The sequence below is a fragment of the Electrophorus electricus genome, chromosome 2 (genome assembly GCF_041902795.1).
Source record: "Electrophorus electricus isolate QZ-2024a chromosome 2, ASM4190279v1, whole genome shotgun sequence".
Classification (NCBI taxonomy): Eukaryota; Metazoa; Chordata; class Actinopteri; order Gymnotiformes; family Gymnotidae; genus Electrophorus; species Electrophorus electricus.
This window is the reverse complement of record NC_137498.1, coordinates 42139235-42157210: the sequence shown is the minus strand read 5'-3', so window position 1 is coordinate 42157210 and position 17976 is coordinate 42139235. Positions and strand designations below refer to the sequence as shown.

Sequence of the window (17976 nt, the reverse complement as noted above, 5' to 3'; positions counted from 1 at the left end):
GCTCAGTAAAGGACAGTGAGAGGGGGTGGAGCACAGCAAGAGGAGGGCAGTGCTGTGTGTGTGTGAGTGTGTGTGTATGTGTGTGTATGTGTCTGTGTCTGTGTGTGTGTATGTGTGTGTATGTGTGAGTGTGTCTGTGTGTGTGTGTGTGGAGGTTGATTTGTAAAAAAAAAAGATAATCTCCTTGAGTTTGCTGAGCCTCTTTTAACCTCTATTTGTGAATGAGAGATTTAGATAGAAGGACAGACAGCCAGATAAATGGATGGTTGGATGGATGGATGGATATTAGATATAACCCCAAAAAAACAGTCAACAGTGCACACTCTTCTCTGAAATACAACAAAAAGTGATATTTAGGGGGATTTTACATGCATACTCTTAACAGAGATAGGTCACATTAAACTCAAATCAAGGCCAAACAATATTTAAATTACCGGACCTTCATTAATTTAAAAAAAGGAAAGGCTTCTAAAAAGGCAATAATAGAAAGCTATATTTTACTGGGTGTCAAGCGTTGTGACACAAATGTCCACTAGGCGGTGCTACTTTGTTTAGTTAAAATGTTTTGCAAATGTTACATGAAATGTCAACACATTGAGTCACTAAATGTTTGCTCTTAAGAACTACTTTCAGACTCTATTCTTCAAACCATCACCAAAGATAAAATAATATTTTCTTTAATTGGCAGATGCTCTTAGAGCAATGTACATATTAGAATGACAGTACATGGAGTCCATGCCACAGTGTAGGTATTGCTAGCACCTTGCACACCCTTGAGGACTAGAGCACTTCATCAATAACATCCTCACACTTTACCTGCTCAACTTCGATCACTACGGAGCGCTACATCATTAATTTCCTCACACCCTGCAGCACTGGGATGAGACTGTTGAAAAGCACAGAAGGCAGTGAAAGTAGATACAGAGAAGTCACGGGGGGGGGTAATGCAAAAGTTGGGCTTTCCACCCAAGGTGAAAAGATGGCACAAAGCCACTGGGAATTCCACAAACCTCAGATGGCCCTCATGTGGCACAAGATGTATACCATTCTTTATTAAAAATACTTACTTTGCACCAGCACCTACTGACCTCTTTGGTACACCTAATAAAGCCCATACAGACTAAATGTTTGTAAATGTGTCTAATAAGCATTATCTGATAAAGCAAATTCAGCCCAGCTTTAAAGTGCAGAGGAGGTACTTCTTATGAAGGGTGACCCATATTACCCCGAATAATGGAATTAGTCATATTAAAATGGTAAAACTGCATATCTAGTGTCACAGGTTGCTGGATTCAGATTGTGTTTAGTATTGCTGAATTAAAGGGTTTTTATTTGGTACTTTTTTCCCCCAGAGGCGCAAAGGAATGGTGTTAAATAAAATTTTTTTAAAAACCCTCAAAGCTGTCATACAATGTAGAGCCATCTCGCAGGATTAACCTTTCTGGCAACTGTTTTGCCATGAGCCAAACCTTAGATATAATTCAACACAACTTTGTCAGAATATAACCTTGCACTGCCTTACTTACAACAAATATACGTTGTCACTACCTGTTAGTTAAATTGCAAATACGTGGGGTGAATATGTGGGAGGTTAGCCAAGACAGCCAAGTATTCTTAGACAGTTACACATCTGGTCAGAGCCATCAGTTTGCTGTGTAAACAGTCCAGCTCTGATGGGTACTTCACTGACATAGGTAGCTCCATGTGTAGTGCCTCTCTCACACACCCCTGTATGCTGCAGACTGTTTGGGAGGTGGGTGGTCTTTCATAAACACTTAAACACAAGTGGGCAGGATGCAAACAGACAACATGGATTAAACCTAGTTTGAGCCTAGTACTAGGCCTAGTCTCTAAATTGCAATGTCAGTGGTGAATCCCCATTGTGATTTTCCAGCTACTCTTAGACTTAATCTGGGTCTGAAAACTACCACCGACACATATGCTAAAGTAAGAATTTCCACACTCCATCTAGAATAACACTAATCCACATACAGTAAAAAAACAGTTGCACTTTTTCCTTCTGCAAGAATTTGTTTTGTTTTTGTTTTGTTTTTTTACCTTTTGGGTATTAGGAAAGCTAGCAAGATCTCTAAGCATTCATGGCTTGCCATTACTCTGAAAGAAACAGAAAAAAAGGGTTTGTGTGTTGAATCATCTTTCCTTAGTTCTTAGCCTTGGGACTTAAGATCAATCCCACCCCCTCCATCCAAACACAAGCACACTTGGCACTCAGCCTTTCCTTCTATGTGCTGCATCCACATGCAAAATAACTGTCAGCAAGTAAGGACAGCTTCTTTGTAGAGAAGTTTTCTGATTGGTTAATATAGCTGGAACGTGTTAATTTGTTGTTGTTGTTGTTGTTTACAGAGCCCAGAACAGTGGAAAGACATTTTCCCCCCCTCAGAGCTACAATTTAGTGATAGCTATGAGGATGTAAAGTCAGTTTAGCTGAAGTGTTCTTAATATAAATCACTTACACCAGCTTTAACAAATACCATATTGACTGAATTCTGATATATACTGATAAATCTCTGAAAAACCATTCTGTGGCTTGTATGTGATTTTTTAAATATACAGTAAACAAGTTCGACTTAGCTTCCTTTTAATAAACTGAAGAAAAAAAAATATTTACAAAACATTGCATCATATGGACAATAAATGCAAAGTGACCTTCATCTCTTCATTATTTTGGCCTTCCTATTTTCCTTAGATTTGCAATAGAACAGCAGCACAATACAGCACTTCAGACTGCACTTGGTAGGACACTGATGATGGTATTCCGCAACTCTTTAAAGATTATGGATCACATTGTTTTTTAGGGAATGACTGAAGGACATTTGACAGGTAGGATTGACTGTGTGCAGATTTGAAAGATTTCAGACAAATGTGTGTATATGCAGAAATGAATAAATGTGATTTCTTCTTGAATAAATGTGGCTTAAAGAAAGTGAATGAGAGGACATAGGAGACAGAAGACACTGTAAACGACAATGTTAATGAATCATCTGAGAAACTAAATGTATTGCGCAACAGTCTAAAGACCCAACTGCTCCTCTATTTTGTCCTCTGCATTTAGAAATAAAAATAAATTGAAAACATAACTGGTAGTTAATGTAAAGCCCACTGGAGAGCAAATCAGGCCACTGTCAGCAAAAACACTCTGGTCGGCAGAAAGGGGTGGAGTCCATGAGCGGAGCATTTCATGAGTCTGAACGGTGGTCTTGTCCGCCTTCCCTGCAGGACTCCGTGGTGAAGCGGAGGTCCTGGTCCCGAGGATACTGAGCGTCCGTGCTCGTGTTAGTGTCGGGCTCCAGCTGCCCCGGGGCCTGAGGCAGGGGAGAGGAGGCCGCCGGCTGGCTTGTGCTCTGAGCGAAGGGCTGGCGAGCCTGTGAGTCTGAGGAAGTTGCCTGGCCCTCTGAAGCATGCTGGGAGATCAGCTGGAGGAGGGCAGCTGCCATGTCTGGGCTGATGTCATCAGAATGCGACGATGTAGCTGCAGCCGGAAGGTTTAGGGTCAATGCGGAGTTTGGGCCAATCACCTTTTTGCTTGCTAACATCATGTCTAAAGAGAAACAGAGAACGAAGTGTCAGAAATCAGTGTAAAATCTCACAAACAAATAACTTTTAATCCAGACACATGTTAAGGTCTTTATGTGTTTACACACAGCTTTAATGCTGAGAACATGTTGCAACACAATTTCATCTTGTCACCACCATATGGTGCTAGTGTCAAAGCTATATTTAGTTTACCACCTTAAATCCTCCTCACTCATACAATATTAATTTTCTCAGCAATGTTAGTTATCTAGGTCTTTCCTATCCCGCAAAGCTATCAAATTGTGAGGCCAAATGTATGCATGGTATTTAGCTTCCACATCTTTCCAAACTGCTGCTCACACAGCACAGGACAAGGAGGACATCTGAACAAGCCACAATGAGGTTTTAATATCCCAGCTTTTTTTCTGATAACCCTACTGTGGTCTACAATTGGCTGCTCAGTTCTGTACCAACTGTGGCCCATGATTGGCTGCTCTGTTCTACACCAATAACCAAATCATGGCCCATGATTGGCTTGTATCACTCTGTACCAACAGGGATGGGAATGAAAGCCTGCCCATCCAGTGAATGCGGGTACCAATTAACTGACCAGTCAGGAAATTAAACTAGTATTTACAAATTGTTCCTTGTAAAGAACATAAGGAGCCTGGGCATAATGTATAAAGAACTTCACAGACAGCCAGGAGGATTTACAGTCTGTATGCAACTTACAAAAGCCAAACATGACCAGTATAGGTCCTCTTCTAAAGCACCCAAACTGCCAGAACTGAATAAACATGATTCAGCAAGAGGTTGCAGGGTTTCTGAAGAATATATTTGGAAAATAGAACAGCCCCGGGCAAACAGAGGGATAAAAAAAAAGAAACAATGTCCCCTAAGAAGGAATGATGAGAGAAGAAAACCTACTCTTTCTTTACAAGAGATGTGGGTATGAAATCAGATTAGAAAAGTACACTTAAAAAAAAAAACCCCGCATGTGTCTGCATCTACATCAGCAGAACCTGCACATTAGAGAGTGAAGACAAAGTAGTTACTGGAGTGTTACCAGGAGAAGTGAAATATGTTTTGGAAAACTACAAATACATAGGGTTAACAGGAAGCATGAAAAGAGTCACTAGCAAGGTTGGTGTGCGATGAATGTGCAAGACCGATGGAATGTTTGATTGTGAGGATTTCTATGATGTGTGTGCTTGAGAACGATTTTACTACAAAGTACTCAAGGTTGCCGGACAACTGAGCAGGACAATCTTTAATAACTGTGACAATCCACAGTCCAAAAACAGAAAACAGGTCAAACAAACTCGCAAAAAACAGAACACATGTTGGAATGGGGAAGTGTTATTAGGGGTCAAACCACATAGATGGCAAATAAGAACACAGCAGGATAATAAGGCTCAGAACCTCATTATGTCCATGTAATAACAGTCCCAGTAAGTCCATAATTACACTGAGCAACATTAATCTTTTGTAGTCCACAAACTGAATTAGGTGGACCATATAGTATTTTTATGCCAAATTTAAACATTATTAAAATTTTTCAATAAGGCACAGTTTTTATGTGACAGAACAAGTAAATTTAGCAATAACTATATATTACTGCTATTACACTTAAAATATATACAAACTTGCTTCTAAAATGTACAGGTGTATAACTGATCAGCAGTATTCTGTCAACATAAAGGGGATCCACTTTCCTCTACACCACCTTTCCATACTATACATGAGTATACTTGAACAAAAAAGAAATACGGGTGATAGAGAAATTCTGCAAACATATTTGGATTCAGCATGCAAAAAAAAAAGCACAAAAAAGTTTTGTTTTAGTTTAGTTTTTTTTTGTTGAATAGGTCAGAATCTTCATTAACCAGTGTTATTAGCAGGTGAGTATGATGCGGAGGACCAGGAAGCTGAAGACGAGTCTGGCATGGGGAGAGCACAAAACTAAGCCCCAACAGCATGGTGCAGTAGAGTTAACATCACACCACGCATCACACCACGACCACAAATACTGGAGCCGATGGCCACTTTGGTGACTGAGGGATGTGCGCGCATCAACAACATATGAATACCTAAATACAATGGCAAAAAAATCATAATAGCACTCTTTCAAAACCGCTGCAGTTCTGAAACATAAGCCTTGCATACTGGGATATGATGATACAAGACAGTGACAATTTTCAACATAATTTTCTACTCCAATAACCTCATTGCTTGGGTGCAATTTACACAGACACTCGCAACTCAAGTAGTTAACTTATTTGATATTGTTTAGCTAAAATAATATCTGCATTCCAGTCAAATACAGGGCACGTTAAAAAAAAATCATGCAGATATACAAAAGACTATGCTGGGCAGCGCGGTTTACAAAACAACACTCGTTCGCAGCAGACCTAGGAGATGTTCAGCCAGTAAGCGGCTCCAACTGTTAAACAGAAAACACTGACAACTACTTCTCTTAGTCGTGTGCAGACTATTCATCTAACAAGCGCAGGAGAAATTAATAAGTTGTAATAAATGAAAACAAGCATTTTTCTGTTCAAATAATATGACGGTATGCGTTCAGCAAAAAAACTGAGCCAGGTGACATCTCTGTAGTCACTGCATAAGGACCATATAAGTGTACATGCAAGAGATCACATATCACAGCAATAAAAACAAAGCCCTTACCATTTCACAGCCACATATACAGCTCAATACCACTCAGCTGTTTTAGAAGTAGGTTGCATATTGGAACGTTTCTGTTTAAAGCATGACCTTTCCCTGCTGCCACTCCCCATCCATTGTGACTTTGACTTCTGAAGCCTTCAGAAGCCTGTTTGGAAGGAAGTGTAACTAGCCTTTAATGTGGTGCTGAGATTGCAGGGGATCAAGGACTCAAAAGATACTGTCTGTCTTTCAAACATCTTTTACTGAGGGTATGTGGCTGATTTACAGTAGTGGGTGGTCCTCCCCTCTACCATCTTGGAAATCTTGGACAGCCTCCTGTCAAATACATTAAACAGAGAGCCTGGAGCAAAGCGCCCCTACATAAACTGCCTTCTTTACCTGTCCAGTCACACACTTTGCTAAAGCAGCTGTAAGCCCTGTACATTATAGGGACATTAGAATAGCTCTCACATGCTGCATATACTTCAGCCAACTGTTTCTGTATATGATAATGCAACGTAATAGACAACAGCCTATGAGAAATATATCAATCATTTGGTCACAAAAAAGTGGGTGATCCACACAGTCCATATGGAAAGGTTTTGAATTGATATAATGAATGAATCAATTAAGTTATATTTAAATAGCTCCTTTCAAGGAACTGAAGGTCACTTTACAATTAACATACAGAGCTTTTACATCCAGTCACATGTCAGTGAGAAGCTGCAGCCAATTGCACACAGCGTACTCTCAACCGCAAACCTCGACCCCCTGGGGGAATGAATCGGGTGTAAGAAGGGGAGAGAGGACAACACCCAGGACAGAGCACCAAACCAAGACCAAACCGGATGAAGAAAGCCATTTTTCCTTAGACTCTGATGATAAAGGAATCTGCCACTAGCCTCTGGTCAAATCTAGAGTCCAATAAAAGAGACCAAAACTTCACTGATATGAAGAATGGGGTTAGAAGTCAATCTTAGAGACCTTATTCACCTGCTATACCTATGCAGAACTGCACAGTCCAATCACTATGATTTGGTATGAGCATAACGAGCCATGTGAGACCTTTTTGTTTTGGGGGTTTCCCCAACCCTAAACCATTTATTTCTTGTTTTCAGGCAAGCAACACGAGTGACTGCTCACATCCATGACAGGAATCACCTTATTCTGTTCTAGAAGATTGGGGTTGACTTTCAAAACATTGTTCCCAAATCCTCCGCAAGTTAGGGTCATCACCAGAAGCGCAGAACCCTCCTCTCTCGATTTCACAAGGTTATGCTTAACGTGAAATTCCCATGTCTGTTTGGACCACCTCAGTTGACATCCCATACTTGCTGTGTCTCATCTAAAGACCTTTGCTAACTGGCAAGCAAGTGGAGTATCTAGAGGAGTAACCCACATACTGGCTCTCCCAGTTCAAACGAACAAAGGAAATCCAAGAGTGGCTGTCCAGAGGCAAGCTACGAAGTGCATGGAATTTTGCTTGTAGGTCCAAAGTGCAACTCCCATTGAGTTGAGCTGTCCTCCCAGCTTTTAAATAATGACATTCAAGAGGGGAAATGGAGGTAGGTGGTGGCATGGTCAAATTCCCGCCATTCCGAGCAGAATCTACTCCTCTATGTGTGAGTTTCTGCAATTTAATTCTAAATGCATTTGCAGACTAAATGGACCCTGTGTTCCTTGGCAAATCCCACCCAGAGACTATGCAAACCATTGCCAACTGGCCTCACAAAATGGCTTGACTAGGGTGAGACCTGTGACCTTAATTCAAGTTGTTTTTCCTCAGCCATGAGGGTGTATGTATGTACAGTACATTGGACACAACTTAGCTTCATTTCCCAATCCTTATCCAATGCACTACAAACACCCAGAAAACCCAGAAAGTATTTGATTTATTCATTCTAAATCAGAAAACATCCACAGGAGAATGCATACCACATGACGGCATTCCATTCTGGGAAACGTGCAGGAATCTAGATATTTGATGGACAATAACTTAGCTGATTCGTCCCCTAGCACCACTGTAACAAGCTCAATTAGAGAAGCTAAAGATAGTACAGGTAGAGCCAGGGTGAGGGAAATCTACCAGTTGTATTTTCCTTCAATTGAGAGAGGTATATACACGAGCTTGTAAAACAAAACAATCCAGAACTTCTGAAGCATTCATTCAAACCATCACATCTATGCCTCTATATATTTGTAGACTGGCTGCTTCCTTCATCTCCAAATAGCTTACTGCAGGAAAATAACACACAAAGCTACGACCACAGCTGGATCAAAACTCTATAACAAATACATATATGATTACACAAGTGTTAAGCATAAACTATATAATGTAGTCATGAATATCATGACAGATGGCTTCCTGCCCTCTGTTAATCATCTGCACTAGAACACCAAGTGATAAAGTCAATGTCTCAAACTCCTGCTGTTCATAGCAATATGAATACAAAATTATTCTAGACGACATCTGTGGTAGAATTAAGTGGAATGTCTATATGCTGTAGCTTGTAAAAAACTTCAAAGAGAAATCAAGACAATCAAAATAGCCATGCCTGAAATGCAAAAAAAACAACCCCCCCCCCCCAAAAAAAAACAACAAAAAACACCCCAACAAAAAACCCCACATTCTCTGTCTTCCAGATTCTAAGAACTTGCAGAAATATGTAGTTCCATGCAAGAAAAAAGAAATACTGCTGTTGGTATGTTTTAACTGCGCCCTTGCAAATTGGATTTATTAAAAAAATAAATGTGAAAATAAATGATGCAGAGCATACAAGCAAAAATAAATTTCTAGGAGACCACACTTTTGAGGTCCATTTATCAAACATTACCTAGTGTACAGAGCAGTCAGAGAGATGTGATGACAGACCTTCCTACCTGCACCACTATTGATAATGATATCTGCCTAACAGCAGCAGCTATACACACACAATCTTTCTAGAACTGGACTTCCTCCTATAAAAAAAACAGATCCATATTTGGTAGTTACTTAAAGTGCTCCATGGTGACTCCATTTGACTGACAGTTGTGACTGCCACGCCTTCTGTTTTCTTCAAAGTGTTTTGGAATCACAGACAGGATGGAAGTTAAAAGTACAGCTGGGTTTAACTAGATTTGTGCTGTGGCTTGTTTACTGTCTTTACTTGCACAATGCTTAAACAACTTACCTTAAATCTTTCCAAGTGAAATGTGCTGAAAGTAGATAATTTAATTAGTTTAATATTATAGTAATGTTAAGTATGTTAAAAATGTGTTAGATATTTGTTGGACTTTGCTAATATCATTGACATAATTAACAGCTTATTTTCAGTAAATAAACCTTTTGAACCTCATCCTATCATAGATGGCACCAAAAGTTATTTTACACACTTCAAATATAAATCAAGTTTAGAAATATAAATACAATTTTTGAACACACAGCCACAGATCTAAATCTAAATATGGAATTCAAATGCACGAAAATTAAAGTCTATGTGCCTGAAAGGAACATTTCCACTATTTTAACAGATCCACTATTTTAACACTGCCCGTGTCACAAATTAATAGCCTGTCAACTAAATTCAATTCATATTTTGAGTTACATGTTTGTGATAAACAATAGAAACTAGTATCTGCTTAATTTGCTTGTAGTCCACTTGGACACGTCTGTACTAGGGATTACCCTGAGCAGGTTGATTTGGCAGGGATATGATAGTTGAAACCAGCCTCAAATAAAAGTTTTACATCTAACTTCCAATGGAGTTTGAATTATTAAAGCATAATACTCTGAATATAGTTTTCCCTGCAAGTGGTTTAAAGTCATTAAATATTATCTTAAAATAATTTTCTTTCCAATTCCTAAACTTCTGGAGATAGCAGTAACAGGGTACAAGTGTGTGGTAGTTCAGTTACACAGGCTGACTTTCTCAGCCATCTTGAAAATACATCATACATAAATACATGGTGTAATGTGACCATGTGATGTGCAGGGTAATGATTGTGAAATGAAGATACAATCCCATAATGGAATCGTGGAATTGTACTGAAAATGTTTGCTCTGCACTCAACGCTGTCAGTTTTGCTGAAAAGGAAGATGACATTTTACACCTCTGCATTTGGTGCCACTGGGCATGAAAGTAAAGAGTGACATATGAAAAGTGTATTTTGGATGTTTACAGAGGTTTTCAGTGATATTAGACAAAAAGGCAGCAATGTGTTTGTGTTTAGGCAGCCACCACTCTTCATAGTAATCAAAGAACCAAATGATGTGTGGGGAAAAATGTCAAAAGAAAGGGGAGGGAAAAGGAATTACCATCAGCTTTTTAGACAAAGACAAGAGAATTATACTGCAAGAACCAAACCTCGCAGTGCAAACAAAAACTCAACATAGTGACAGCAAAAGGTGTGTGCAACCAAAGGCTGATTTTTATTCTACCTTAATTTACTTTCATTTGTGAAAACCGTAAGCTCACAAAAAAAAAAACTTTTAATCCATAATGACAATTCTTATGCCCAAAAGACCCAGAAAAAAAAGGTTTAATTAGTACTTTGTCTCATTCACATTCAAACTGAATGCAAAATACTTGAGAACGCATCAAAAACAAAGAAAAGCCTTTCATTGTTCCAGCGTTGAAGAGCACTGTGGATGACCGTTTTTGTTCACACAACAGCAGTAACAAAGAACGCAAAACCAAAATGAAGCTTTTTATCAAAACATGGGACTGAGCTTTAAAAAAAATGAATAAAAACAAAGGGGAAAAAAATGATATGCAGGTGCTGGTCTAGTTTTAATTTATTAGATGTTTGTTTTGCAAAGACTGATGTTACAGACTCCAGGTTCCTGATACGATTGTGCCTCCCATACCACTCAAAAAATGGGTTTAGTATCAAAAGAGCACAAGAGAGTGAAGAAATTGGAGGGAGGGAGGGAGGAGAGAGAGAGAGAGAGAGAGAGAGATAGAGATAAAGATGCAGTCTAAGAGACAGTATTATTTTAGAGGGTTTGAGGACACTGGGAAACACTGTTTGAGGGTTGGTCTCTCAGTAGAAAAACTAGACACGCTAAAATACCATGGAATATTTTTGAGCATGACAAATTTTATCCATGATCTGTACCTCTTGAATTGAACAATAAGCCACAGCATGGAATGAGATGAAAAAATGAATGAGTGAATGAATGAACCGATGGAGAATCACTACAACATCTGCTCTTTAGTCCCTGGCCATGTTCTGTAAAACCAGTCCTAACAGAGGTTGTGCATGGTGTGTGTATATTCACATACACAACAAAAAGAAACCCATAACCCAGTCAGCCTACTTCTTTCAGCTCTCACATTTGTGTTTGGTTCCATCTTATTTGCAGACACTGTCTACAGAGTTAAGGGAATAAACACAAAAACCATAAACCTCGAAAACTCACTGCCTCCTCTGTGGCTGTCCACTGCACAGATCGGATGTTCTACTGTCGTCTTCTACTACCTCACTCAACCAGTCAGCTAATCATCAAACCCTTCAAGACATTTATATCAGAGCAGAGAAAACATCTTGGCATGAGCTGTGACTGGAAATCAGCTAGACCCCTGTTGATTTGTGTGCGGTTTTGACTTTTTAAATCATGCTCATGCGTGCATGCATTGTGGTGGTGCTGACCAGAGAGACCAACTGAGTGACGAGTGTCCAGTACTTTAATCTGGATAGATTCAGATGACTAGGGCAAAAACATTTTTCATGTCTCATTATGTGTGTGTCCAGAGTAGTGAGCCTAGACAGAGAGCTGTTTACCAGTGACCGAATGAAGAAGGATAAAGGTTGTTTCCAGTAAAAACCAAAAAACATTTTGCAAAAATTAGAATTTTAAACAATCATAACATCTATTAAATTCTTTTTTTTGCATTTCACTAATCTTGGATTTGCTTTGGACTGTAGGGGAAAAAAAAAATGCAGATACCTCATCCTCAAAAATATACAATCATTTTGATAAAGGCAGGGTTAACACTACAAGTGACCAATGAGGAACCAGCATCAAGCTATGGCTCCCTATAGCTTTGGGCAATCACAGCCCCCTTTATCACAACTATCTTTTATCACACCCCCTAAAGAGTAAACTTAGACTTGCCCTTGCAATCGCCTCCTGAAATAGAGGTCGGGTTGCCTCGTGTCACTGCCTCATCTGATTGGACACCGTTGCTTTCGTCTGCTTGCCCCAACCCCTGAGGCGGGGCTTTAATTAGCTGGCTCAGTAGGAGCGTAAGCAGGGCGGCTGGGTCGTCCTGTGGGGGAGGCTCAGCGGACTGCGGGTTACCGGAGGCCTGCAGGAGGGAGGAGAGGGTGTGGCCAAGCAGCTCCACCTGCTGGCAGGACTCCGGCTCGGGGGTGGAGGCGGCAGGGGCGGCGGGGGCAGCGGGGGCAGCAGAAGGGAGGCACGAGGATGAGGATGAGGAAGCCTCAGAGCAGGTGCTGAGGAGGTGCTCAGCCATCTGGGGTAGCGTCAGACGCTCTGTCTGACCCTGCAGCAGGTTCAGAAGCACAGCCATCTCGGTCTGATTCAACTGCTCGGCCGCTGCTCCCAGACCTGTGCAGGTCACACACACAGGTTACGTAACAATGACCGTGCTGTGATTTAAAAACAAAAAAACAAAAACAAAACAGGTTCAATCATAAAAAGTGCATTAGAAACCAATAGCCGTGCTCTGTTAAATAAGGTATGTTAAAGACTAATCATATATTAAGTACGAAATGTTGCAAACAAGGCTATAACAAATTAATAAGAAGGCCAGTGATCAGCTATATGAATATTTCATAAATTCCTGAAGTCTCGGCTGAGGCTGATAAATCAGAGGCCATGACATGTTAGACATACTGCCTGTCAAGACAAAGTAAAATCAAAGGGTTAGAAATAAAAAAAATAAACAATCTCTTAAAACACAAAATCCAAAAAATATCACTCTAATGATACCATAGTACAAAAGAAAAGCTAGAAGGAACAGACTCAGACATAAATGGGCAGACCAGGAGCATAGATGTTCTGCTTTTAGCCTTATAGGCCCAGCTAGCTTCCACATTAGCCATGCTAATGATTCTAGCCAAACAGAGGTTGGTACAATGGAAGCTCCAATGTGGGAGTGAGTGGGCAGCTGTTGCTAGCTTAATGTGATGCACATGGTAATCTCCTTATCTAATGAACAAATGTCACATGCAGAGCTGTGAACACAGCAGACCAGAAACACTGTGCAGACCTGCAAGGTCACCGGTTGGGATGGCAGTGGCGCGAGCAGAAGGCGGGGGGCCGGGTGGGCTCGGGGGAGGGTGGTTGTTCTCTTTGCTGGTGACTCCTCCTGGGTCCTTTTGGGGCACTTTGGGAACAGGCACGTCCTCAGACACCCCACTCTGCCTCTGGCGCCGACGCTTCTTGCTCCATAACTCGTGGCAGTCCTGCCAGTGAGGCAAACTAATCGAACACAGAGGGAGTGTAGAAGACATTGAACTGATTCGCATTCTGTTCATTTTTATAATGTTCTGACTTTGCAAATATGATAGTACAATAACAACTGTACCAACTTACATGGGTTGACCACTTTACAGTCTCTAAACCTGAAGGCTAGTCAAGCCCTTGTAGAGGGTAGTTTAGAGCCTTTAAAAGCCTTGGGAGTGGCAATGCGTATTTATGCATCATCATGGGTGAGGAAGCAGGACACAGATCCGCTTCTGCCCCGTAGTCTCATTTGACCACAGACAGACATGAACGCCCACTGACTTAAGATGGTAACTGTGCGCTAAACCTTTGTCACACGGGGTGAACTCATGCACGTTTTAGACTGGTGTAACAGCACTGAATTGGAATACCTCATTTCCATGCAGCCATACTAAAGGTCACCACAACTGTAACCTTGTGCCATTTCACTATTCAGAACTATTTTAGCTTCTTTTTTTAAAGTCTGACTATTTAAGTACAATTTCACAAACATCTATGCTGAAAGATTGAATTATGAATTATACACACACATTACATATTTTATATGTATATATGAATGAATGAATGAATGAGAGAGAGAGAGAGAGAGACATTAATAAAAGAGAACAGGGAATCCAAATTAATGTCTCAACCCCTAACCAGGAGTATTAATTCTGTAGTAATGCCAAAATTAGTCTGGCCACGTGTTTGTATGTAGAGGTGTGTATGGATAAATCCACAAATCTTGGTCTGGTGTGTTGTGTGCAGTGGCCGAACCACAGCAGCAGGTATTAATGCGCCCTGTTGTGTGCTCATAAACACTATCAAATATCCTTATTTAATGACTGTTATTTAACACCACAAAAAGCACAACTATAGTAATATAGCTTCTAAACCCTGTGAATATATCGTCTGAAGAGCTGTCTAAATATGCAATACTAATAATCTTTTAGGGAACTTTCAGATCCTTTCTTTGGTTAAATTCCATAAAAGAACTAATTTGTTAAAGAGTAAATATGTTATCACTGAATGATCTGACATTAAGTGCACTTACTCTGGGGGGGGCATCTTACTGGGATCCACATCACATAAGAAGTGGCTCGCGAGAGCCTGCTCTGCCGTACATCTCCGTGAGGGGTCAAGGGTCAGCATCCGGTCCAGCAGGTCAAGAGCAGCTGAGGGCAAGCTGGACGAGAGACCAAAATAACATGGGTAAAAAGGAGGGGGCACACGCAACAAAGATGATAATGGAATGTCTTATGGTCAACAGAACAATAAAACCATTCGTGACATGTAAATATTTGGTAGTATACCTCTATGCATTCAACTGTACACAACAGGGCTGAAAAGTTTGTTCCAGTTCTTTTCTATGTGATTCTAACTTAACTGAATTCATTAGCACCCATACTAGCCGATTTAAAACCCAGTTTTACATTGAAAGGTATAATATACAATAAAAAGGCACAATGCAAAATTACTTTAAGAGAAAAAAAAGGTGAACTCACAAGGAAAATTCTTCTCTTAAGCGGCGTCGGTACTGTTTCTTCGGTTTCATAGTGTTGAAGTAGGGGAGTTTAATGACGTCGGGCCACGCTGCAGGACACGGGCTGCCACACAGACGACTGAGGAACATGGAGACAGTGGATGTAAACAGTGCAGACTGCCCTCCTCATTGATGCAGGTCTGTGTAAAGCTTTGTCTGGAAGTAGCTCTCATAAACCAGGAAGTGGAACAGTGAATGGAACCTCAATATTGATAATATTAACTGACATTCAATAAGATTAGCTGACATTTGATAGCACTTCGATATCATTAAAAGACCTTAGTTAACATGAATGGACATTTACTGCAAAAATATTAGACATGCTGAAGATATCCATTAGCTGTACTATATACACACACACACTTTTATAGTGTATACATTACATTATGTAAACATGAATAAAGTGGCTCAAAGGAGAAAAGGAACAGTTCTGAGGTGGAGGGAGCTAAACAGAACCAACTTCAAGCAAAATCTCCACCAGGCAATGCAGTTAAAACTGGAAGCTGTGATGGGTGCTGAGGACATCAGCACGTGGGCCCACCTGATGAGCTCCAGCTGCAGCAGTTCCTGATTGGCCTGGAATATGGGTTTCTTAGTGAAGAGCTCCCCCAGTATGCACCTGCAAAATAACGCACCATCTAAAACACTGCAGCTGCAGACGGTTTGCCAGCATGTCTGCTTGTATGAGAGCACACATTTAATAGCCACTTCTCTCCTTGTTACAAAGAATACAACTGCTTTATAATATATTTTTTCAGCTCTTAGGACTACAGGTGGCACATCTCAAACATCAGATCATGGCTCTTAAAGGTCTGACCCATTCTGTAAAATGTGCAATCTTCCTGCATGACTTCAACTTCCTAGATGTCCTTATGATGGCATGCTGACATGCAACATACCCACAGCTCCAGACGTCTATGGCTGGCGTGTATCTCTCCTCCCCCAGGAGCAGCTCTGGTGGGCGGTACCACAGTGTAATCACCTTATTGGTGTATGGCCGACTGGGAAAGACCAACCAGAATCAGTATTTTAAAGACAAACTACATCAGACAGCAAAAAAGACAATATACATAGAGAGCTACATTTATTTATATCTGAATTTTTCTTCAGAGATATACACACAAACACCACCCATGTTTTATATATACTCCTTGGGCACAGAAAATGGACCAAAATGGACTCAACAGAAAATAATTAGAAAATTTTGAACACCCAGACAGGTTAGTTAGAATCTAAATATGTTCATGCTTTTATCTTTGTGTACAAGGACAGTATGTGTACAAGTGGATCCCAGTGGTATCCAGCTCCACACCCCCCCCCGCAGAAAAGTGAATGGTGGCATTATTTTTAGTTCTTGTTAATATTCTGACCAATTATTTGTTGTTAGGACCTTTACATTTAATTTTGGGTTTGGCCAATTTTTTGCCCGTGTGTGTGCGTGCGTGTGTGTACACAAAAAGTACTGTGCTTTGTCACTCAGCACCTTTGCTATGAGGTCCCAAGGGAAGCAGTGACATACAGAGAGAAAAGAACCAGTGGGGGAAAGACAGCTTACCTTTCCTCTGAGTTATACAGGCGTGCCAAGCCAAAGTCCGCCAGCTTTATCTGACCACTGATCAAACACGAGAGAGTGACACACACAGACATGAGTAAAGACAAAGCCCTCCAGCTGGTTACTAAACCCTTCATGAGGTTAAAGTGGGAGTAGTTTAAAATACTCCGAGGAGCTTCCCAGGGGAGCACCTGTTATTCAGCAGGATGTTGGAGCATTTGATATCTCTGTGCAGAAAGTTCTTCTTGTGGCAATAGTCCAGGCCTTCCATGAGTTGGCGCATAAAGCTTCGCACATGCTCCTGGGAGAAGGACACCAGCCCCGACTCCAGCAGACCCATCAGGTCATGGTCCATGTACTCAAACACCAGATAAAATGCACCTGCGTGTGTACATGCACACACACAAAGGTGAACCAAAATACATGACCCACTTCACACATTCTGATAGGGCTTTAGAACGGCAAATGAAAATTTCTTAATATTAGCCTATTATTAATAAACAACAATAATAAAATACACTGGAGTGAATAAAGGGCACAAATGGCATGAAACTGGATGCTTCAAATCATGCATGATTCCTAAGACAGCTTGGTGTGCAGACGTCTCCCCCAGGTCAACTATGGCCACACCCCAGAGCTCAACCGGTCACATCACGAGTAATTTAGTGAGCATGACAGTCATCTGAACCACTGGCCGCTCTGACACCACATTTCAGCCCAGCTGGAACAGGTGAGTCCAGAGTGGCCCCTATTCTAGACACTTACATCATTTGAACTTTTGGCAAAAGCACAATACCAATTGCCCAGATTTCTTGAGGTGTGGTTTCTACAGACACTGTTCTGTGGCACAAATCATTGATTACATTTTCCCTGGATTGTTCCAGTGCATATATTAACTCATCCATGAATATATATATATTGATTAAGGTATATTCTGATGACAATACAGCTAGGACAAAAGACAGCATCAGTTTAACACATTTATTGATTTGGAATCCAGTTAAGTAAAACTCATGTTACCTGGTCTACTCCCCATTACGTGAACAGGCAACATATATTGGGCTGATATCTTCAAACTGAGTTATTGGTGGTTATTTAAGTCAAAGGTGAGAGATTTAAAAAGTGGTCACAGATTGGGATCATAGAAAAAGTTACTGGAATACTGAGACACCTATCCTGAGCCTTTTAGAGATACCATCTCTTCAAAATAAATAATGCTTGCCAACATCAGGGCCCAAAAACATT

At 40.6% G+C, this 17976-nt stretch overlaps 1 protein-coding gene across 4 annotated transcripts in view; it reads right to left on the bottom strand.

The window, feature by feature from the left end:
- Nucleotides 1–2585: 2585 nt before the first annotated feature.
- cdk12 (cyclin dependent kinase 12) overlaps nucleotides 2586–17976 on the bottom strand; it is a 28900-nt gene continuing 13509 nt past the window's right edge. For 2 of the 4 annotated variants that reach the window (XM_035528885.2, XM_035528886.2), the window contains 9 exons: nucleotides 16923–17112; nucleotides 16735–16791; nucleotides 16079–16180; nucleotides 15721–15798; nucleotides 15142–15258; nucleotides 14691–14822; nucleotides 13422–13633; nucleotides 12302–12757; nucleotides 2586–3562 (listed from right to left, as the gene is read on the bottom strand). In XM_035528885.2, coding sequence (XP_035384778.1) covers nucleotides 3201–3562; nucleotides 12302–12757; nucleotides 13422–13633; nucleotides 14691–14822; nucleotides 15142–15258; nucleotides 15721–15798; nucleotides 16079–16180; nucleotides 16735–16791; nucleotides 16923–17112 — 1706 coding nt within the window. In that variant the 3' untranslated portion in view covers nucleotides 2586–3200. Of the gene's footprint in view, nucleotides 3563–10588; nucleotides 12758–13421; nucleotides 13634–14690; nucleotides 14823–15141; nucleotides 15259–15720; nucleotides 15799–16078; nucleotides 16181–16734; nucleotides 16792–16922; nucleotides 17113–17976 lie in introns of those variants that run through there. The other 2 variants (XM_081704506.1, XM_081704514.1) reach the window with 2 other exon arrangements.